Source organism: Oryzias latipes, chromosome 12 (genome assembly GCF_053564925.1).
Source record: "Oryzias latipes strain Hd-rR chromosome 12, Olatipes_Hd-rR_3.1".
Classification (NCBI taxonomy): domain Eukaryota; kingdom Metazoa; phylum Chordata; class Actinopteri; order Beloniformes; family Adrianichthyidae; genus Oryzias; species Oryzias latipes.
The window spans coordinates 18,198,313-18,222,923 of record NC_136248.1 but is presented as its reverse complement, the minus strand read 5'-3'; the positions used below and the strand labels follow the sequence as shown (position 1 = coordinate 18,222,923).

The 24,611-nt window shown below is 37.5% G+C and overlaps 1 protein-coding gene across 2 annotated transcripts in view; it reads right to left on the bottom strand.

Moving 5' to 3' along the window:
- Positions 1 to 440: 440 nt before the first annotated feature.
- The window catches only part of kcnn2 (potassium calcium-activated channel subfamily N member 2), a 35,932-nt gene continuing 11,761 nt past the window's right edge, over positions 441 to 24,611 (bottom strand). The window contains exons 3-9 of one of the 2 annotated variants that reach the window (XM_023960704.2): positions 14,356 to 14,774; positions 13,988 to 14,129; positions 13,791 to 13,901; positions 12,445 to 12,572; positions 10,284 to 10,292; positions 7,210 to 7,279; positions 937 to 1,973 (exon numbers count right to left, since the gene is read on the bottom strand). In XM_023960704.2, coding sequence (XP_023816472.1) covers positions 1,698 to 1,973; positions 7,210 to 7,279; positions 10,284 to 10,292; positions 12,445 to 12,572; positions 13,791 to 13,901; positions 13,988 to 14,129; positions 14,356 to 14,774 — 1,155 coding nt within the window. In that variant the 3' untranslated portion in view covers positions 937 to 1,697. Of the gene's footprint in view, positions 1,974 to 7,209; positions 7,280 to 10,283; positions 10,293 to 12,444; positions 12,573 to 13,790; positions 13,902 to 13,987; positions 14,130 to 14,355; positions 14,775 to 24,611 lie in introns of both variants that reach the window. The other variant, XM_023960705.2, reaches the window with a different exon arrangement.

Genomic DNA, 24,611 nt, shown 5'->3' with positions numbered 1-24,611 from the left:
AAGTTCAATTCAGTACTATAGAAATCATTTACATTTAGACCGCCTTCAGTTGCAGGTTTTATAGAGAAACAACCTGTTTGGTCTTAGTGTTCATTTGCTTCCGATACATCAGGTTAAATGTTAGAAACAATGTTCATCTTTTTAATTGTACATTAGATAAAATGTCACACACAAGGAAAAAGGGGCACAAAAGTGTCTAATTCTGTATTTTTATTGTTTTTAATTCAAGTCACATACATTGTAATTTCCTTTTGGATTCTGTTTTGCTAAAGTTTGAGGACTGCTATTTGTTAAGCTTCTGGTTGATTTGTCATTAATGGATAAGCAGGTTTAAATCAGTGCTTCTGGTTTAATGACTGACCACCTGATACAATCTAATCAATTCTATTTTTCCTGAAATATGAAAGGGTATTGTTATATGTTCATACACTGAATATTGACGCATTAAGGATGCAGACTTTATTTTATCGTCTCGGGATGCAACCTCTTTGAACTACTTAAGAGTTTTACTCAAGTCCACAAAGTCCTTAAACACAAGCAAGATGGACTGAATCTACCTTTTCTACCACCTTGTTTTAATTTGTTTATAAGAGGTGTGCTTATCCTCACAAAAACATAAAAAAATAGGCATCATTTTTATCTCCATTTCAAAAGTTGTATATTTTGTACAGTTCAGCCTTTGTTGTAGCCCAGCTGACACGACAGCAAGCAACAGCAGAGGAGGAGAAGACAGGATGTGGAACACAACAAAACATTTGGGTCATCACAGAAGGATTTTTGATTTATTAATGCATTTTTGTAACCTCTACAAGTCTTTATGTATTGGCTTTGTCAAAAGAAAAGGGATTAAATGAGTTTTTGCTTGATTCAACACTTGCTTTATCAACATTAACCACGACATGTGAATTGACGGTAATAAATCCATGCCCAAACATGTCACATGTTCTTCTTTTAATGAGTAACACATCTTTATATGATATATCAGTCAGCATTGAAGTGCATTGAAGAAAAATTAAGTGCAAGTAGAGATTTTGATGCATTCATTTCCTCTTGAGGTTTAAAGTATTTGCCATGTCGCCCCAAAAATAGTCATTCTAGAGGAGATGCTGGGAAAAATAAAACAGCTATAGTTGATTCTGTTTCTAACCTAAAAGTTAAGTGTTTTTTCCCCCCCTATTATTTCAAGCTTTCTAAAGGTATCTCTACCTGATGGGGTAGAGGAGCCATTTTCACCTGGTTCCTGCTGTGATTTTATTCCAGATCTTCATAGTTTTCTCCTTTTTGTCCCTGACACGTTCCCTTACGGATTTCTCTGTTTGCTTTGAGGAACCCTGCAGCTAAATCAAGCTAGCAAGAGCATAAAGTCTGTTAGAAGCACTATTTTAGTGCAATAGTTTTGCACCTGGAAACCTTGTCATGTGGAACTGGCTACCTCTGCATAGAGATGGAGAAGACGTTGTGTCATAGCCCCATTTATAAGCCTTTTAGTTTTAGACTGAGGGAAACGCCATTTTTTTTGTAGTCGTGTCACCAAAGAACAGAATAACAACTTTTTTTTATAATAAAAACAATAACAGCATGAAGTTGCTCATTAAAATGCATCATCCTCAGTAACTCAATTCTGTCATCAGAATTTGGATAATACTTATTGAAACCATAAGGCTTTACGTTGGCCATATGATGGCAAATGTCAGACTTCAGCTGCTCTCTGAGGAAGTGGGTGGTGCTGTGGAGGACGACCTCCTTCTGGACACCGACTGTGAACGCTCTGGGCTGTGTTTGTCGTAAGGCTGGAGCTGACCCTCCAGAAAGTCCCTGTGCTGCTGGGTGATGACCTGGCTGATGAGTCCAGGAAGAGCTTGCAAGTTACTCAGCAGAGTCTCCAGCTTTGTCTCTAGTAGGGCAATCCTCTTCTCCATGTCCTCGCCTCGCTCATTTAGGTCTGACACCATGTCATACATGATGTTTTGAGTCTGCAACAGCAAAAGTAAACGCAGCGGGGTCATTTATCAAAATGTTGCAAAATTTTGGATAAAAACCAGTCACTGGATGTGACTATTATAAAACAACGTTTTATAGAAGACAAACCATTTATTGAAAATTTGAATAAATTTGTTGTGTGAAAAAGTGTGAAAAAAGGATAAAGTGAGATTCACACACAAAAAAACTGCTTTCAGTACCAGTCATACATAGAAAGACAAAAACAGGTATGACAGTTGTAATTAATGATAGTTAACAAACTGATGTTGAGTTCACTTTTTGAATCTTTGTTTCATTTTTAAAGAACTATGTAATGTTTCTTCATATCTCATTGTTACAAAAATGTTTCTTTATTTTTTAAACGTATACATTTATCCTTATAAAAACCCTCAAAAATAAAACTTTTTTTAAGGCTACATGATTTTAACATGAGTTAATATCTTAGCTGAGTTAACACATCCTCCCTGACCTACTTATGTTTTCCCCATAAAAGGCTTCATTCGCAAAGTAAAAAAACATAAATGTGTGATTATTTTGATGAATTTGCAACTACATGTTTTATTTTTCATGTGGCAATCCCATTTTTGCCCCTATTTATAGAAGTTGAAACAGCAAAGATGGGTTGAAAACCACAGAAGATACTCAAACATAGGATTTGTTTTCTTGATTTCTTTCCTACTAAAAATAAAATGTGCATATCTGTGATTAAAGCAGATGGATATCGGAAAGAAGGTTTACTTTAAAGACTGATGAAATCAAGTCATATTTGCAATTTCCAAAAGTTTGATGAAGCAAGAGGTGATGCAAACTGCTAAATAATTTAAAAAGTTTATGTAGGTCCACAATTTATTTTTAGACAATCAATGGACAGATGGATAAATTTAAGTCAACACATGTTTGGTAAACACATGTATACATTTTTAGACCATAAATGTGTTGACTTCCATCCATCCATCCATCCATCCATCCATCCATCCATCCATCCATCCATCCATCCATCCATCCATCCATCCATCCATCCATCCATCCATCCATCCATCCATCCATCCATCCATCCATCCATCCATCCATCATCTATATTCTGAATCTGCGTAATCCCTTTCTGAGTTACGGGGTTGCTGGAGCCTATCGCAGCTTTGAAGTGTAGCCTGCCTTCACACAAATTGTCAGTCTTTTACAGGGCCACACAACCACACACACATTTACATTCAAATTTCCTAGGGAAAATACAGTCACCAATTAACACATTGAGGCATGTCGTTGGACTGTGGGAGGAAGCTGGAGTTCCCAGAGGAAACCCACTCGTGTATGAGGAACAGTGGGATGAACTTCATGAAACTAAAATGTGAATGGATTTGCTATTCATTATTTTTCACTTGTTTGTACACATATTCAATTTACACTTTTGCAAGAAATACAAGCAATGTGGAAAACTTCAGCTGCACTGTTCAGTACCCAGGTTTTAGTCTCTGAGTAACATCGGTTGAATTTTTGGCTGAAGATGTCCTGGATAAATTTTGGGTCAGTAAATCGGATCGAATTGGATTGTTCAAAAGGAACCTTTTTCGACCAAGAATCATATCAACAAGCACAAATTATAATGTAAAACAAATCAATCAATATGCATGAATTATACACAAAAAAAGAAAAAGCCCTCTGGGTCCAAAATTACTATAATTTGGCATCTAAATCCAAGCAAAAAACAAGGAGGTTTCTTTTTTCATAGCTGGAAAAAAAATTCAGGCGTCAGGGGTTTAGGTTGTATTTATGTTACAGCACATGGTTTAACAGGACATGTAGATAGAGAACCAAACAAAAATATGACAATTTTATTATCTCTGGAAGGACAACAGTTTTCCTGCTTTGTGCTTTTTTAGATTTACCAATGTTTTAGAATATCTAATGTATTTATTACTGTATATACATATACAAAGATATATATATATATATATATATATATATTGCATAAAACTTGTGTAATATATATACTTATATATACAATAATATATACTTGTATGATACTTATATATACTAAAATACTTATATATACTAAAATATATATCATTTGCTGTTGGTATTTCTTAATATATTTTTTGCTGCTGAAGATAAGAGAATTTCCCCATTGTGGGATGAATAAAGTTTATCTAATCTAATCTAATCTAATCTAATCTAATCTAATCTAATCTAATCTAATCTAATCTAATCTAATCTAATCTAATCTAATCTAATCTAATCTAATCTAATCTAATCTAATCTAATCTAATCTAATCTAATTTAATGAACTTTCTATCTTTATCTAAATAGTTATGACCCTGGTATAAAAACCTATGGATTTCAGGTGTAAAGCTACCAGAAGAGTGATTCTTGAAAAGTAAATTATTACTGTAATTTATTTAGGAGTACAGGCAATGGTGACTGGTACTTACCCTTTCCTCCTGAAAAATGTTTGTATGTTTTTTGTTTCTATATGAGTTACAAAGTGACACAAAGCAAATCAAACCACACACAGTGACATAGAACTTTACTCATAATTGTCAGTCTATCTCTGAGCAGGTCGATGATAAGGAAAAGGGAAATAGAGCAGAAAAGATTTCTCCAAACATCTGGTTGAGAGAACAGTTTTGCCATTAGTTGTGTGTTAAATAAACATAATAAAATAATCAATAAAAACAAAAAAAGTGTTTGTTAAAAGAGACAAGTGCGGTACATTAGAAAAAAGATGCAGCTTAGTTTAATTTAAAAAGGGGCTGTGAAAAAGGAGGTGATGAAAGAAGGGAAAATTGTGGGAACTGAAGTAATTCACAGCTTTCTCCTGTTGCAATGTATTTCTTTAAGGGACATGTTGACATGTGTTCTCTCAAAAAAAGCATGAAAATACAAAGGAAACACTGCCCTCTGATGGCCATAAGCTCCCAGGACAACACCTAAGAGCTTTCCTCATTCATCATTTTGACTCAGTGAGTGTGACGTCACCCATTTAAACTTACTTGCTTCCGGTTCCAGGCAAATGAGGGCAATTCATTCATTTTTCCACGATATGACCGTCGCCATGTTGGAACCAGACATTGTCAGTAAGCAGTGATTGGTCTGAGTCGATCTGAGTCATTGACTGTCTATGAGAAGTGGACTGAGTGACTCCTCCCCCATTGCGTTCCAAGTAGAAGGTACCTGTTAGTTCCAAGAAGCCAAAATCCCATTGACCTCTTTTGAGAAATAAACCGCTGTTACTAATTCGCCCTTTTTGTCAGAATAACTATTGTTGCTCTGCTGCCTTTTTATAACATGTTCTTGCTAATCCTTATTTTTTCTCATGATATTTTTCCTTTTATAGCGGGCTACTCAAGTTATAAACGGACCAATCAGATGCCTCAGTGAAAGCATGTGGCGTCTGTTGGTCCTCCCCTCAAACATTCTAAATGTTTGATTGACAGATTCTCCTAAGCTTTCTTTCAGTGGAAGGGGTGTGGACTTCCAACAAGCTCACTCCTGATTGGCAACAGTAAGGCAAGGCAAGGCAAGGCAAGTTTATTTGTAAAGCACAATTCGTACACAAAGTAATCCAAGGTGCTTCACAAAACAGAAAAATGTATTAAAATCACAATACATCATAGAAATAATCACGTAAAATTTACTTTAAAAGAAAAGAAAAAATTTGAAAATTGATTTAAAAATAAAGGAAGGAAAGGAAAGAAAAGTGCAGATAGGACCTTTCAGTCATATACACGGCTAAACAGAATTGTTTTAAGTCTAGATTTGAACATGAACACAGAAGAGGCCTGTCTTACGACTTCAGTGAAGCTGTTCCAGATTTTAGCTGCAGAATATTGAAACGCTGATTCCCCTTGTTTAGTTCTGACTCTGAGGAAACAGGAGGCCAGCCCCTGAGGTCAACAGAGTACGTGATGGTTCATATGGCACTAACATGTCAGAGATGTACTTTGGTGTGCGGCCATGGGGAGACTTGTACACAAGCAGAGCTGCTTTGAAGTCTATTCTTTGAGGTACAGGGAGCCAGTGCAGAGATAGTAGTTGCCAGAGATACGCTGACTCAGACTGACTTGGACCAATCACTGCTTACTAACCGTGTCTGGCTCCAAATGGCGACGGCCTTGAAGCAGAAATATGGTGACTGAATTTGCTTCATTTTGCTGGAGCTGGAAGTACGGAATTTTCTATGGGTGGCGTCACAATAGGTCAGTCCAGTTCTCTTATACAGTCAATGGGCTGAGTCTACATTTCTATAGAAACCACTGTCTCCAAACAGGAGTAAGCATTTTAGAAGGCCATATCCATTCCACTGAAAGCAGGCTCCAGAGAATCTGTCAATCAAACTCTTTGAACAATGTGCCACCACCTACTTTTATTGAGGCATCTGATTGGCTATTTTATAACTTAAATAACTTGCACTACAATAAAAATATAGTATTAAAAACAGAATTAGCAAGAACATGTTAAAAAATGATAGCAGAGCAAGCTTTTTAATTCTGAAAAATAGAATGATTGTAAATCCATGAGATTTTGGCTTTTTGGGACCAGCAGGCACTTCCTATTTGGAACTCGGGGGGGAGGGATGACTCAGTCAGGTTCTCACATACAGTCACTTATCCATCATGTCCAACTTTTTCAAAGCCACATTCCAGGCTGTACTGCTTTTTTTACAGCAGGAGATGATTAGGCTTAATTAACCGATACTTTTCACGACCTGCTGGCTCAGATCCAGCTAAACTGTGGTGTTCTTTGAATGTCAGAGCACTCTGCTTGTCTCTCCTTCCCCTTCTCTACCTTTATTTTTGGCTGATTCATCAGATTACACTGTGTCTCCCTTCCCAGGTTAGTGTTTTTGCTGTGTCAGGCTGGCATACTGCCTGGTCTTTCCCTGAGGGTTGTCGACTTCTGTTTAGTGCACCTGAAGACAAACACTAGAGGATACATGAAGTGGAAAAACTGGCTTTTGCAGTTTGTCTCATTTGATATTTCTTAAGGGAAAAAAGCAGGTTATTCTGTAAGATAAAGAAAGGTTTTTATTTGTACCTGAATAAATCGAGTGACAGGTGAGTGCGGTTGGTCACGGCACAAATATATTGCCTGTCTGTTTATTTGACACCTGTAGACTTTGGCTACACAAGAAAACACAACTAATACTTTGAATGAAATGACATGCACTGAATTCAATCAAACAAGCAAAACCTGAGGTACAATGCAACAGGAGACTGTAGCAGTCTATCTTACCTTAGCAAGGTCCACTAGTGAGTTTGCTTGGTCGTTCAGCTTGCGTTGCTCCATTTTAACACTTCTCAATCTGAACACAAGACCATTCAGAACCCAGTAAATCAGCGCCATCAGAAATGTCAGGTTTGTGCACACACAAGGCATATACACGGAGAGCACTCCTAGGACATGCACAGGACGTGTGTAGAGAATGCAGGGATTGCAGGGGGGGGGTTCAGTCTGTTTGTTTGAGCTGCATGCAAGTGGAAAGGAGACCACGGAGGGGGGGAAACAAGATCAGCTCTGGATCCTAAAAACTGATGCTTCTGGAACAAATAAGCCAGTGTGGGTGCTCGTCGATGAAAAGCACCCCTGAATTTCGGCTATCTCAAGTAAGATAACTCCTCTGTGCTCACGTATATTGGTGTACCATTCAGAGGCAAAATATATAACTCTACATTTTTATGTAAAGGTCCTATCTGCAACATATTTACATATAAAAGGTGGTATTAGGACTAAAATAACCAAAGATTTTAGACTTGTGATTAAAAGAATCTTATATTTTTCTCTAAAGATGAAATTGTGAATTGATCAAAAAAATACAAAGCAAAGCCTGCTTTCACTGTCTGCACACAACAAATTACCTATGTCACATAATGTGCCTAAATAATAAATATGTTCAGTTTAATTGGGCTTTTCAAGTCTGTCTTTATACCTTCTCTCCAGGGGCTTTAAAAAAAAGCGCAAGCGTGCAGTATTACAGGCTGTCGTCCACATGTGGTTTCAAGATATTAGTTTTTTTTTTTCTCGAGTCCTCCCACTGTTCCTAAATTGCTTTGAGCACAAGCACAATCACATCATGATGAGGATTGGTTGGGCTAACTTTCATTGAGTGAAAGTAATAAACCCTGCAACAAACTGCGATGCTTTTGCAGATTAAGGCCATTGTTTACTTGCGTGTGAATGTGAGCTTTAATGAAGATGGATAACGGCTTTCTCATTAGTCATTCATCAGCAGCACTTTTATTTTGCCTCTTGAAGGCAGATGTGAAGTGAAAAACTGCTCCAATAGAGGGTGCTATAGGAGTCACTACAGAATATTGCAGGCGAAGGGGGGAAAGCGTCCTGACAACTGAGCCCCCGAAACGTTTCATCCAAAGCAGGCAAGTACAGAACACCAGAAGAAGCACTTATCATTTATGTAAGTGGATGAAACAAAAGAGCAAGAAGTCTCTATTAAGTTATGACAAACAATAGATATTCAGCAACAAATAGCTTAGAGATCAATGCAAGCCCTGTTTAAATGTGCATTTCACAGTTGGAAGACAGATAGCTCAAGGTCAGAATGAAAAGGGTGATTACTCTGTCTGTTCCATTCTGTCTTTTTCCCTCAGTCAATCATTCCTCACACACAGTTCTTTTGAATGGGCTCTCTAAATCTGCTTGCTATTCATTAGAGGGGAAACAGCTATGCTCAGCTTTCCAATAGCTCACTAAATCTTTTAAGGCAATCTCAGTTAGTGCGCCTGCATATGTATTTTTTTCCATATATCTCTGCTTTTTATAATTGTCATGACTTGAGCTTGTTAGAAAGAAATGTGGGCAAAAAGGTAAGATTGAGCAAAACATTTCAGTTTTTGATACAATTGTCTATATAGGTTATCCCAAATAGATTTATTATATTATGTATACATATTTCATAAAAAAAGATCTAAGTCATAATCTTTAATAACCAGCAGGGCCAGGCTTAAAGTCATAAAACATACCCCAACAAATAGAGTAGAAATGTGTCCAAAGCCTGAGGTATTCTGCTCTAATGCAGCCTTACAATTATTGCAAACTTGACTTTAAGACATATTTTATTATTCATGTAAATATTTATCTAAATATTTTAGTCATGTAAAAGTTGAGCATGCTAGCGTCCTTCTTTTTTGACGTGTAGTGAATGAACAGTGGAAAGTAACTGCTGGATGGAAGCCTTATCCTTGGCGTAATAAACACTCTGCAGTCTTGTTTTTTGTATTTTTTCTGGGGGGGGGGGTATTTTTTTTTTAAATCTGTCCCAACTGACAGCTTCTTGTCGGCTCACAAAGTTCTCTCCAGCTCAAAGAGGATTGCTCATAGGCTGACCTTAGTCGCAGGTCTTTTTCTCACATCTGAAGTTCACTGATCTTTAAGCTAACAAGCACTCCCCTTCCTGCTACTTGCTACGATTCCTACTCCAACCTTGTGGAAGGAAAGAGACCGTGGTCCCTGTGGGGATCATTTGAATGAACCAGGACGCTTGGTTTCACAGCTGTTAAAGTCTTAAGCTTGTCTGATCCAAATAACCTCAGAAGGGTTTGCTGTTGCTTACTGTCCCAATTATCCTTCCTGACAGCTGTACATCCTTGTTTCTGCCCTGCTTTACCACTCTGGAGCACTGCTACCTTGTCATCCAACAGAGAAATGGATGAGATGTGGCTGCAAATGCTGTAACAATGGTTCCACTAGCCGAAAGATGACCCTGAGTCCTGATCTGCATGGTGTTATGTTGTAGAAAACACAACTTAGAAGGGCTATCTCACATTACATACTTGTTTTACTGCAGGTTTTCTCTTGTGGAGCTCTAGCTGTCATCCTTCGGTATGTGAAAACACAGTTGATTCAAGTTTAATCAGTAGCGCTCTGATTAAAGGTCCAAGTCTCGTCACATCCATGCAGAAAATGGAAAGAGAACACTCTCCATCACTGATAATTGAAATTCACTTGCTAAGGATCTGTATCATGTAGCATGTGTCTCAAAAGGTGTTTGCTCTGGTCATTCAAATCTGTCTGACAACTGTATGGAAAATGTATATGAGGTTTGCAAACTAAACAGCCAGCCAAAAGAGAAAATAAAAAAGGTAGAAACAAAAATAAGTAAATAATCTGAAATTATGATAGTGTGGTGTAAATCCATAAATTGCAAAACCTTTTTTGTGCATGAATTTCACTTATCAAATGAGGGAGTGTAATTTTTTAACGATTTTTTTAAAGTATTTTTGGGTTCAACGACAAGCTCTTGTTAGCATGCACACAACAGGTCTCTATCTACATGTCAGGCGAACACTTACTTTCGAGCTCTATTGCATTGTGTCGACACAAACAGGAAAAAAAAAGTAGACAAATGAATTAATACAACATCAGATACACACATTCAGATGGTAAAATGTGTTTGCTCCCTTCTGGCTGGATAGCTCTCACAACAGCAATCGTTACAAACTGTTCTTTTTATTATTTTTTTTCCATCAAGCACATCATCTCTGTGCTTTTGCAGATACTGGAGATGCTCTGAAATGTATTTCCTTTTTTTCTAATCCTCTTATCAGAAGCTCAGTAAATAAAGCAAGCCTCCTGACAACAGACTGAGCCTTGAGCATCCGAGGCTTCGTTGAACATTAGTTAACACTTTATATGATTGACTGACTGGTGAGGGTTTGCGGAGAGACAGTTCCCGATTTGATGTGCTCTACCTAGGGATGTAACGATTCATTAGAAAAATTCATAGTCAATCTTGCTTCATTGTGAACAATCTGATTCAATCAAATTTACTGACCTAAAATCTATCCAGGACATCTTTAGCCAAAAATTCACCCAGAGAATAGTTCTTGCAAGATAATCAATTGTAAATTAAAAATATATATAAACAAGTAAACAAGAATTAATGTCAAATCCATCCATATTTTAGTTTCATACAGTTTACCCCACTGTTGTTTTTCTACATCAAAATCATACAATTGGACAAGTATTAGAACATTTTACCACACTGTTAGGTCACATGTCTTTGCAAAATTCAAAGTGTTTTTTCACATTGGACTTTAATGATGGCTTGATCATCTTTTGCTGCAATCACATGTGTATTGTCTGCTGTGATGACCCTTGGTCATTTTTCTGTTATAGTAAAATAAACCTAAGGTGCCTTAATCCAAATGGTATTTTTCAATATAGATAATAATTGATTTATTTCATTTTATAGGTCGATTTGATTAACAACTTGCCTCAGACAGATTGGTCTGATTGGATAAATCGATTCATTGTTTAATCATCACACCCCTAGTTCTAATCACATAAAGGATACCTTTAAATCTTTGCCAGCCCAGCAGATGTGAGATCACCTCCTGTTTTGAATTAATCTCAACCAAGACTGTGTGTGATATTTTGCATTCACAACCAATGCCACCCCAGACAAAAGCTCTAAAAACTGTGCCTCTGGAGCAAGACTGAAGGCGTGACTGGAAGCTGCTGACACCATGCTGAGCTTTTTTCTGCACACAGACCTGGACATGACTTTTCACAGCTGAATGTGATTCTCTTCAGATTGAGCTGCAGCTCTGAGTTGTTCCATTATTAGCAGGCTGGCATGAGACATCGTAATCACTACTGCAAAGTGCCTGAACATAAAGGCAAGGGTATGATGACGCAAGACAAGCAGCAGTGAGAATATCCTCCAATATCAGTTTGCTGCAGGAAAGGTAGCTATTATGTGTATATTGATGGCCTCCTGCCTCCTTCCTAAACACGGAGGAGTCTTTAAGAGACAAATGTATTCATAATATTCATGAGCATATCAAAATTGTACGGAGACGTAGACCGCAGAGGCCAAAACCACAAAATGCAAGCAAACACACATCCACACGCTCCTATAAATGTACATATGAGCAAAAAATTGCTCGTCATTTATCTTGATAAAGTGCAGCTCAGATTTTACTGAAGGGAGCAGAGGTGCTGGTATGTGGTGAGGAAAAACAACAGCTAGATGAGACTTAAATCAATAATGATTCAAAGTAAGTTGGAGGTCTTCAGGGACCCACTAACAGACAAACTCACGAGTTAATGTCTGACCAGCCGTTAGAGTTAGAGACCCAGATACGTCATCTGTGAGGTCAGCCTGACATCTGACTCACAGAGAAAGAGACACAGGAGTCAAATCGACTGCAGTACCTTCAGTCTAAAACAAAAATCATTTTCTCCGTCATAAACACATTATTGCAACAGAAAGAATGTATACGCTGACACTAATGAATAACATCTGCATTCCTTTTAATTTTGCACACAAATTCAACAAGCCAAAACTAGCACATCATTGAGTGAATGGGAGACATGGTCATAAAACACCATATCCTTTATTAGTATGAACACAAATTTGCTACAGGTGTCAAACAATTCAGATTTCAGGTTTATGTGGATGAAATTAATCTCCTGGATAAAAAAAACTGTTCGAAACTGTGCACCTACTGGTGAATGGCTTGGAGAAATTTTCTCTGGTGCTTCCTGACTCTAGCGTGGTCCATCTTCCTCACCAGTTTGGTGTTCTTGTAGATGAGCCACGTCTCCCTGAGAACATTCGCAGCTGTGTTTTTCACCTACAAGCCAAAAAAATGAAGGTAGAAACATCGAAAAGATGGAAACATAATGAAAGGTTAGTTAAATATTGTTATTAGACCAGAACAACCTGCTATTAAAATTGCACACTTTCCACAGGTCTAATTTTTTAAAAACAAGTTGACAAAACTGCCTGAAAACAGCAGCTTCATGTTTTGTTGGTCAGCATTGCCTGAAACAAGCAACAATTGAAAAAAAAGCTTTCTTGTTTTACTTAATATTACTTAAAACTGACTCTACAAGGTTATTTCCACAATTTAGAAAGTCTGACTGCATTTAAACTGCTGCTAAACTGCACTGGGTTTGCCAGCAAGTGAACTGAGACGCTCAATTTCCTAAACACCAGAGATCTTAAATCTAGTCAACACAAGACTTCAGATGAGCTTTAATAGCTGCCTACACGAAGGGAACTATCTAAGATAATGATTTATTGTAAAGCCCTAAATGTTATCAATTCTTAAATGGGAGTTGATAGGCCTGCTAAATGGGTACTTTCTCAATTTTATACTATAATTAGAAAAAGATTTGATTGGTTTTGACCTTTTAAGTTTTTTCTATATCTGTACAGATCAACAAGAAATATTACAGAAATGGATAAACATAAAGGAAACCATCAGACATCTTGGGGAAACAAGTTGTGTTCATCAGATTTCACATAGTTATGTTATTGGCTTTATTTAATGAAATGTTTAATATTTTGGTAGTTTTCCCATCTGAGTAAATAATCTGTTGCTCAATAACTAAGAGAATAGACTTTTTGCGTTTGTGAAACTTTGGAACAATTTTAATAATATCTACCTCACTTCTGGATAAGCTGGGTTCTTACGTCACTCATCAATTAAGCTTCAGTCTAAACCAGTAGCTAATTTCCCCACATCTCTCCTCTTTTTCACTTCTCCTCCCAGTTAATCACATTCATATTTTAAATTCATGGAGGTTTATTTCTCTACATTCTAGACGGTTTTCCAGTCCTCCACCTGGAACAATGCTTTGTCATGGACTGGCCCTCAACCACCATCAGCGTCCAGGCTCTGGGGTTTGTTCATCTATGGACCGAGCTCATCCCAACATCAGCCCAGAGCCTAACTGTCAAAGACTATGGACTTCATGCACACATTTTGAATCACAAATTAATCTTCCTTTTTGTGCATTCCTAAGACCTCTCCTCGTTGAAATATAAATCTAAGAAGCTCACTTACTCTTTTCGTTAGCTGGGTGTCCATCATGAAATTGTGGACATGCTTTTCAGCTTTGGTTAGTTCTAATTTCTTTGCCACCACAGCCACCACCAAGGCAGTGCAGCCAGCACCCTAACAACACAAAAACAAATCACAGATGACTCCTTTCTTTTTCTTTTCTTGTCTTCTTAGAGAGGCCCTCCATGATGCATACTCACCATAATGCCAGTCAGGAGACAGACTCCTTTTCCACAGTATGTGTGTGGGACCATGTCCCCATATCCAATGGTTAGAAACGTGATTGAGATCAACCACATGGCTCCAAGAAAATTGCTGGTTATATCTTGGTTGTCATGGTACCTGTAATAAATAATATTTGTAACAAATGGACAGTTTTTCATTCACTAATACTTTCTTCTTCTTCATTTTTTTTTTACCCAGTATGGTACATAGCATCACATGTTTAGGCGTAAATTCTCCTATCTGGATGCTCAAACAGCAAGTGGGCTAACACTGTCTATTTTTATCCCTTATCTATGTTTCATGTTGTGCAGCACAGCATAATGTGAGAAACTAATCCAGGCACCTCTCACAAGCTCTCACAGTCCATGCAGCGATGATCCACAGCGAGATGGTGAAAACCAGCAGCACAGTGCCAGGACAAATGGTCATGAGGGTCTTCATCACAAAGCGTGTATTAAAGTTAATTTTGTTGAGGGCCCCAATGCTACGAGATGAGGCATCAGTGAAGAGCTTGCTGTGCAGCAGCATCACTCTAGCGATGAGATACAGTCGCAGGAACATGGGAATAGAAAGAATGATGTCCACATCTGCGTCTGTTCTGGACGGGACGTAGGAGTACGCCAAACGTGCTGTCCAGGTAAAGGTGTAGTTCCCTGGGATGGGGTGTATGGCGCAGACCAGGATCTCCAGACAAATGAAGAAGATGCGTTCGTACGTCATGGCTATCCTCCAATCATCAGCTGCATTGTCCACCATGAAGAGCTGCAATAAATGGATACAGTGAGAGTTGTGAAAGACAGCACACATATTCATTCATCTAATATAGAAGGCTAGAGAAAAACGTCTAACCTACAGAAGCAAATCACATAAAATGTTTTATATCTTTGTTTGGTTGGTTTGTTTTCGCTTTTAGTAGACAAAACCATCAGGATATGTTAAGCAGTTTCAATAGCAGTTCATTGAGGGGACATTATGGTCTAAAAAAAACAAGAAAAAAAAGGCGTAAACAAGAAAATCCTTACCCTGCTAGTAATCTGACTAACATATTTTAATAAGCACTTTCATCTCCTCACTGCACCACCTTTAACATCAAGCCATTTCCATCCTTTGTGTGATTCATGCTTTGTGCTGTGTGGGCTATCCTTTTTTCTTTTTTTTTTGTTGTTGCTGCTTTTAATGCAAAGAAATTAAAGAATTGGACTGGGTGACCCCTCTTCCCTTGCGTTTTAAAGAGAAGTCCCTAAAACGCAAAATCCTGTAGACTTCTATTGAGAAATAAACAGCTATACTCAGTTATTCTATTTGTCAGAATAACCATTCTTTCTCTTCTATATCTTTTTACCATGTTCTTGCTAATCCTGCTTTTTTTATGATATTTTTGTTGTAGTGAAAGTTATTAAAGCCATAAACTGACCAATCGGATGCCTCAATGAAAGTAGGTGGGCTTCTGTCAAATGTTTAAAGCGTTTGACTGACAGATTCTCCCAAGCCCGCTTTCAATGGAAAGGGCGTGGCCTTCTAACATGCTCACTAATGATTGGAGAGTGGAATCTATAGAAATGTAGACCATGATCGGCATGGTCCACTCACAGCTTATTGAGGAAATCTGGTTCCAACATGGCGATGGACATATCGCGGAAAAATGTCAACTAAATTGAGTTTATTAGGTTGGAGCAAGAAGAAAGTCATGTTTGCTCAGTCCAGTTCTCTTTATACAGTCAACGGGTCTATCTGCATTTACATTGCAGTGAGCTGGAAAAGGGCAAAACTTGCAAAAAATCTTGTTTTTAGGCAGTAGACAGCTTGCTTGTTTGTCCAGACAGTTGCCAAATATAGTAAACTAGGAAAAAGCTGTGGCTGAGATCACATTGTGAAAGCTCATTATGAAACAACTGTTTATCATATAAGTTGAAGACATGCAACAACATATAAATATATAAAAATGAAACCTATACAACCTCGATACATGGATGATTTTTAAGACTGGAAATGCTGAAAAAGATCTCTGATGAAAGATGAACATCTTGAAGAACTTCTATTTTATTTTCTAAATACATATTCAAAGAGATTCTGACCTACTTTACATGCTTTCATTTGTTTTTGGCCTGCAAAATTTGAATTCTTTGCTGCTATACTGTCCAAATGGAAAATGATTTTAAGATGATCATCTGTGTCTGAGATTTCTTCACTTTTAGTGTTTCAAGAAAGTTTTGACAGTTCTCAAAAGTAATAAGAAAACAGAAAATTCTGTTCTCCAATTTCCTTTTTTTATTGTTTGTTTTGCTTTGTTGGCAATTTAGTCTAAATATCTTTTCCTTGTTTTCTTTTTTTGTATTAAAAAAGCTAAAAGATTTAAGGTGAAGAGAATTTGAGAAAATCTGTCACCTCTGCCATCGCCTAGCCTGTCCGACCCGACCACATCTCAGGGGACGTGAACGTTAATGGTTTTCATCAGCTCTCATCACCCCTTCCCTCCCTGTCCTATGTCATCCACACAAGCTCCCTCACATGGTCACCTCTGCAGTTGCTGCAGATTCTCCTGCTCTTCAGCACTCCCTTTATCTTCATCTGAAATATTCCTAGCGAATGGTGTTCAGTCTGAAATCATGACCTAGCCAATCACCTCCATCACATCCTCTTCCTCGTGATCCCTGACTTACCCTGATGGCAGAAGACAGAGTGTCTCCATCTCTAAAAGGAGGTTTGTTTTTGCTGGTTTGGGTTGCAAATTAAATGCTATCGAGCCATATTAACTTCCTCTCCCTCTGACACACTGCTCTGAAATTCCTCCACCGCTACTCCCACTCCATCCACTTAATCACGTCAAGGTCCTCTGCCTGCGCAAGCCGTCACGAGTGGCAGTATATATTTCTCAAAATGCTGGTGTCAGCAAACGGGAGCGAGATTTCCTGGCGGCTGTTTTTACCACAAGAGCACACAGCTTTCTAAAGTGGAGGAAAAAGGGGGACTGCACCATCACATTTCATTGTAACCTTCTTGATGTGCTTTGTAATGAATTATGGGATGCTCAGTGGCTTCTCTGGCTTTGAAAGGAAAATATGTAACAACACTGCAATTGTTTTTGGCTCAAAATAACAGGGAGGAAAGCTCAAAATGTACACGTTTATAAATAAATCTTTAGATTTATCGTAACGTCCAAAAAAAAGACGACTTTATAGTGGCCTGAAATGATTGGATTTTAATGGGATTCTTCATTTGACCATTCTAAATTCACTGGTGTACATAAGAATTACTTAACAACATTTTCATCTGCATAAATATGTTTTTCAAGTCAATTTTAGTTTTCCATTTGACGATATTATGTACAACAGACTTTTGAAGTAAGAATACATGTGCCTAAATTATAACAAATGTTTTGCACAGTAATCTGCCTCACATCATATTGTCTTTTAGAAATTATTTCACAACAAATAGAATTTTTCTGATTCATGTCAAATTTTTTAATGTTTGCATATCAAAATTAAAATCAGAGTTGCTTTTGTGTCTTGACTTCTGCAGAATAAAATACACTATGGCTGCATTAAATGTAGCCTCTCATGCGTTTCTACCTTGCAGACGGTTTATCCCAGGATTCATCAATCTACAAAAACTGCTTTTTCAGTTTCAGTAATAAAATAATAAAAACAAAAACCCATTAGATTGCCTCCAATACTTTTTCTTAATGGTTTTTGTTACAGTTTAAAAACTGTTCAGAAAATGTAGAGACAATATAATTAAGAGACTTATTGTTCATTGTTGTGCATGATCAATCCGATTCAACAACAAAGACACAAACTTGAACTACTGTAAGAATCAACATAATTGCTATATTTTTCATTTTAGATAATTTTGTTTGTTAATATTATTATTATTATAATCTTTTTCCTATTTCTTACTCTTATTCTTCTTCTTATTATTATTATGTATATAGTATACTTTTATTTGTACATATACCATTTCAGTATACATGCTGTTTATAGTTTTCACCATTTGTGTTTTAGAAGTTTGCTTTTTTGGGGGTTGTGAGCGTTGAAAAAGCACAAAACTTTAGTAAGGGTTAAAGTCCCTTCTTCATTCTTCACAATGATTTGAAGAAATGAATACTCAGAAATGCAAATTTGAGCTAAATTTTCTTTATATGGAGGACGAACATAAAGGAAATTTAGATGCACCGGGAATGTTATGTTGGGCGTGTGAGGGTCTGTAAACTAGCGAGACAGATAGCTCAGTTATGGGTGATGGGAAGAGGGGGCTCAATGGCAGCAGTCCTGCTCACAACTCAGAGGCGACTTATTAATTAACTCCTGCCGGTCTGCAGAAGACCACGGGGAACGGTTTCACAATAGATCAAAAGATGATTGGAGTGGGAATTTAAAATGTTGTTTTTTCTAAAATTGTGGAAAGATGCACACAGTGTCTCAAATATGTGACACTATAATTTTGTTCTCTCTGAGCCCACCCAGGACATCTGCTTTGCCCTTTGACAGATGTGCCATCCCATTCAAAAACCCCCCTGCCATTAGTCCTGAAGTGGGTCATACCAAGCAGGTGCTGGAGGCTTGCCTTGCTGCCTTAAGTGATGGAGAGCTATGGGTTTGTTGGTATTGTGCTTTGGTCCAATCATTCTATTTTACATTTTGATGGTGTGTGCTCTCCTAGGCACTTTAACGTTGGGAGTTGGGTCATCTAGACCCACTAGACAGTGTGCTGAACCTTTTTTCTTCAATGATTTGTGAACCTCACTGGTGTCCATGGATTACATGAAATCTTTCCACCTTTATCCACCTTTGTCATGGTAGGGAGAACACGTCAAAGTAAGGGTGGGGTCATCTGAGATAGCACAAGGGTTAAACTAAAGATTACAGAGCATGCACACACAGTGTGTAAGAGAACACTTTAAAGCTGTGTTTCTCCACAGAATGTTAATGTAAAAAAAACATGGGTACGATTGACAAATGCAGAGACTATCTGTTCACTAGTTTAAACATTGAAGCGATGAGAACAGGACATTTTTCTCAGTTAAAAATGAACTTTAGGACAAAAATACAAAAAAAATTACCAAAGTTCAAAAAAACCACAAACGTACAATTTTCTACCAACCCTCTATTTGCAATTCCTCATAATAGACGTAAAGAGCTGTCCCATTCCAGAGAGAGTCTGGTGGGATCTGTGACCCAGATTGTAAATTTAACTCGCTCATAAAATAGAATGACTGAAATAGTCATATTTGTCACATAAAAAAAAGAAAAAGGAAGCTCTTGTTTGGTGTGTTCAGCTCAAGGACAAAGATGCAGAAAAATCAATAATGAAGTGCAACGCTGTCTCTCACAGATGTGCCTGAATGCCTCGTGTAGCACAGTTTGACAGCTTCAAAGTCCCTCAGAAACTGCAGCTTTTCAACCTTTTCACATTAACACACAGGCTTCACTGATGCTGCACGCTCAGCACAGCCTCTGAGCCAATTACATGGTAAAAAGCCTCTGTGCCAAAAATAAAAATTTGTCTCAAAGCGGGCTCATCAAAAACAAAATGCAGCAAGACAACACATCCTCAGACAAATGTTACATCTTTTATATTTTTTTAAAAGCCAGAATCAGACTTTCCCCCCAAACACAGAAACTATTAAACTTTCAGGCACAGTTGTTCGTATCCAGCGGGTGACAGAGCTCCTGTAACAAACTGACATGTGTCAGAGAATTGTGTAACTCTAACCACAGCTTGCCCTGTCTGGCTTTCCAAGTGAGTGTAATTTAGACATGGAAACACAAGCTGTGACTTCATTTGACACCTGTTTCCTAATGTTAAGCATCTGAGTGCATCTAAATTATTGTTTGCACACAGCACAAGAGAGTTTTATTTTACATTTCACGCAACAAACTAGTCATGTCAGGGGCAGTTAAAAAATTTGTTCCCTCAAAACAATGCAATTAAACATTTAAAGGAGGGTTGCATAACAAAAGTCTGCTTAGGGAGTAAAGCAATTACGTTAATGGACGACCTGAAACACAATACTAAAGGGCCCTTTTACCTCAGAAGGAGGTATTCCTTGCAAGCCCAAGAACTAGCAGATATGACAAATCCACTTCCGTGGGCTGAAGCTATTAAACATATTAAGACGTCAATACATGATTTTAATGGTATAGAATTAGTTTTAATGTATTTCATAATGAATGAAAAAGGCCTAAAACATTTTTTAAATGGTTCTTAGACAACGTTTCACAGTTAATAGAAGTTCAAAGATGCTTAAACAAGCCAAAAATACTGTTTTAATCAAAGCTTAATTATAATGTTTCAATGATTTGATACATTTTTGTTTGTGAAAAAACATTTGTGTGTAAGAAGATTAAATTCAGTTGTAGATTAAAACAAAATACCGGTAAAGCATAAAGAAAAATACTAAAATGTTGCAACCATTTTCCATCATTGAAAGACTTCTTAAAGTGATAATTTTACTTGTAAGACCTAAAAGTCACTTCACGAATTGCACTGAATTAAATGTGGTGTTATCACAGTGTATATGTGGCTGACAGATGCTGTGAATTACAGACTCTTGGTGTTAAAATTCCATTCGAACACTTTAGTTGAGGTATGAGACAATATTACCCCCCCTACCTGTAATATTTCTGGCCAACCTAACATTAACTCTGCAACAAAAATGGCGAGAGATGTCTATCCAAACGTAGAGTTTTGAGCCACGTTGGATGAGAAAAAAAAATGACATTTATAGATCTACCGGTAGTCGTCTACAAGTGGATGCAGGCCACTGGCCCATTGTATTAATTACATGTGTCACTGCTAGCATTATTTTTCAAACAGCATTTTTTTTGTCTGCTTCAGATTCACAAAGATTTCAATACATACATTTTCAGAAAGGCAATTTCTTTTAGCTTAATTTTCCTTACATATGTCCTCCATCATGACAAAAAACACAAAAAAAAATCTTCATTGGAGTGGATTTCTAGAGAAAAATTGCATGTTTGCAGCTTTGCAAGGCTACAAACATGCACAAAATTAACATATTCAAAGATGAATAAATATATTTTTTCTAACATGAACATTTGTTTTATAAGCCAAGCTTTTGTTTTGACCAATACATGCCTTGTAGAAAAACATTTTTAACTTGAGCCAACCTTTATTCAAAGTAGAAGCTCTCTCTTTTGTGGAGTTGTCCTTTAGACAACCTGGAGAACTCAAAATGTCCATCATGTCTTACAAAGCAAACATTTGGTAGCCATACAAAGTAAATAGATATTTGATTTCTTCCCATAATGTTAGACACATTGTGCAATGTGTTTAGCTATTCTTTTGAAAAATTGGACTCCAAATAATGCTGTTTGAAAATAAGTTTAGTTAATTTATGATGGAGAAACGATCGACACACTGTCTCGCAACTGGTAATATAATACATTATTTGTAATTTGAACTTTAAAAGAAGCCATGTTTTTTCAGCATGTCTTAGTTACAGAAACAATGTTTTTTTTCATCATACATATTTTTGTAAAAATATAAGACTCCAACATTTAAGCCTATTTGAAACAGTATTTGTAACACTTAAAGTATACTACTTATGCACGATTGCATGCCAGACCTCAAACATGGGAAGCATGCTGTCCGCCCCTGGTTTTTTGACTTGCAAAGCATCTTCTGAATTCTCAAGTTTAGTATTTAGCTGTTGCCCCCAGGGTTTTTTTAGCAGCCGTGTGAACGGAACTGATCTACTTTAGAAGTGCAGTCGCTCGATACGTTTCCATGTGCTGTTTAGTCAAGCCGTACCTGCAGCTCGATGAGACTGTTTTATTGGACAGCTGTCCTTGTCCTAGTTTACAAACACAGGGGAATCAATTTATTGAGTGAAGAATTCTGACTCTGCAGTCACACAAAGTGATATGCATTCCTCCAAGCAACCATTGAGATTTTTGACTTAGATGTATGGTCTGTGAAAACCGTGGTGAAAGTTCTGTGCAAGTCAGATGTATTTGAGTCATTCTCTGCTATTTCTGCCCCATGTTTGCGAGCAATGGAGCATGTGAGGGTTTGAATCCAGCTTGATAATCACATGCAGGGTTCATTTGGTCACAAGAAAGAGCATGTAGCTAAATTTCATCACATCCAGCATGGAGCTGAAGTCTTGATTTACCTGGGCCAACAACGGAATAAAACATGTTTTTGTGAAGTCGCATACACACTATGACTGTGAACATCCTCAGGTGTGCAGAACTTTCAGCCATTGACATAAATAAAACATGAGTTTTCGTGACTTCTTCATCAGATATTCATGACCTATATGAAACTAAACACAGCTACTTATTGTGTTTATGCTTAGTTCTGTTGTGAGGCTGAATGTCTTAACACAGACAAACGGACTTTTGGAAACGGATTGAAGGAAGTTGAGTTTTTGCAAAAAAAGATCACTAAAATGCTTAAAACAAGCTTGTACTCTTGCTGGTGTCAAGTTAAGTGTTGCAAGTCTAAATCTCTACACACACATGTTAGTACACCTACAAAAACTAATCTTTCACAACAGGTTAGTTTGCCAACGGTATTTGAGGGGACACATTTCTACTTTTTGTAAAAATTGGCTTGTTTCTATACTGCCTTTATGCCTGACTTTGTTCCCAATTACATAAAAAAAAGTTTTTCAATGATTTTCCATCGAAGGTGATGCTGAATTAAGTGGAGTCCTGGATTAAATGTTAAAATTGCAAATTAGCGGCATAGACATCAAGGGTTAATGCATCCGAATTTAAATCAAGCCACGCAGATACTGAATTAACATCAGCTGACAATGTGAATGTGATACAAGCACACTCTTAATGTACTGTTCCATTCATTTTTGTGGCAGTTTATATACACACAATATTAAAGAACCCTTGGTGACATCAGTGTGACAGAAAAACATCAGAAATGTGTGCTGTGGTCCATTTGGTTGGTGGTGGATCGCACATCATTTTCATTTTAGGGAAAAATGAGTTGAAAAAGACAAAAGTGTTGGAGACAGTTTGAACTGCCATCATTACATATCTTCAAGGCTAAGCTCATAGAAAAACAGTACTCCCTAAAGTATTGTTTCTCTTAATCACAGTTTTATTATTTTAATCCTTTAATGTTTTATGCCTCTGTATTTTAAGTTTAATGTATTGTTTAAATGTTTTAAAAGTTTTATTGTCTCAATGTTTTAAGGTATTTGTAACCAACTATGGCGGCCTCTTGGTCAGGACTGCCTTGCAAAAGAGGTCAGTAATAATATTAATAATTATCTAAACGTATATTTATCTGCACATGCTTTTTCATGCGCCCACTGTAACACTAAGTGTATACAATTTCTCAGGAAGTGCAATCAGTGTTATCACTTTTCATAAAATTACGCCTCAATAGTGCACTCACACTAAGTCTATTCTTTGTCAAACAAAGGTTATAGGTGAAAAACTGCTAACAGTGACTATTCCCAGCACAAAGCCAGGCATCCTTGCCTCCTCTCTGACTCTTCGCTTGTTTTGTTGCAGACCGAAAACGCAGTCTAATCACTCAGAGTGCACGCTTCTCCTCTGATCAATGCAAACGTTTATTCACGTCATGTCGACTGTCAGTCAAGCTGAACATGTCCTATAAGCTTATTATTCCTTCATGTACACAAACTGCGCAATTTTCTGAGGAGCTCGCCATGCAAGCTGGGTTAGTTACTGGTTTTAGTACTCTTAATATAACTAATGGAGTGCAACTCAATATTTAATCTGTGTAATGTGGAGATGGGAACATATATCTTGTCACCGAGAATGAAATCACTCAATCTAATTAGTAAATTAGGTTTGGAGGCTGAGTCCAATTAGACATTAATGCAATCCTTAATTCATGATATCAAAGTGAGCCACTAAGAGGCCACTTCATGGACTAAATCTGAGGCGGCTGCAGATTTCAATTGCCTTTGTTTCTGAGATTAATACTCAAATTTGCATAGACGATTGACTCAAGCCTGTTTAAAAATGTCTGTTTGCTCTGGCTGAGGCCCAATTGCTCACATCAATCATCTAAAATGGTTTGTTTAAAGTCACATGCAGAGAATATTCTAGTAAATGCCATCAATAAGTAATCCATGGTGTTCTGGCCTCTTTGGAAGCCTGGATATCTCTGACTGTTTGTTCAGTGAAAACTCAGGGAGAACCATAGGTAGTGGTTATCTGACTCCTGTCTGGAGTCTCAGGTAGAGGACAGATTTCACTTTGAGAAATGCAGGGTGTCTCCTGTAGCCGTACCCTATCTCTGACACAAACACCGCACTTGTGCCCCAAAGTTTAGCAATCCCAGGGTTCACTGGAGCAAGTTTGCTTTTAGGGCTGTGTTTTCCTTTTTTGCGTGAGATGTAAAATGTCACGTCGTGCAACTGTAAAATGTCAACATACAACACAATAAGTCAAAGGCAAGAAGACATTTTGGAAGAATTTGGCATCTGTTTAAAAAACTCAGCAAAGCCGTCGGTACTGATGGAATGTCCTTAACGCGAATGCCAAACAGGCAAGAATCTGTGATTTAAGAGTAGAGGAAAACTAAAATGTCAGTTTGTGTTTCCCTTAAAAAGGAGTGGATGTGTCAGCTGCCCACAGC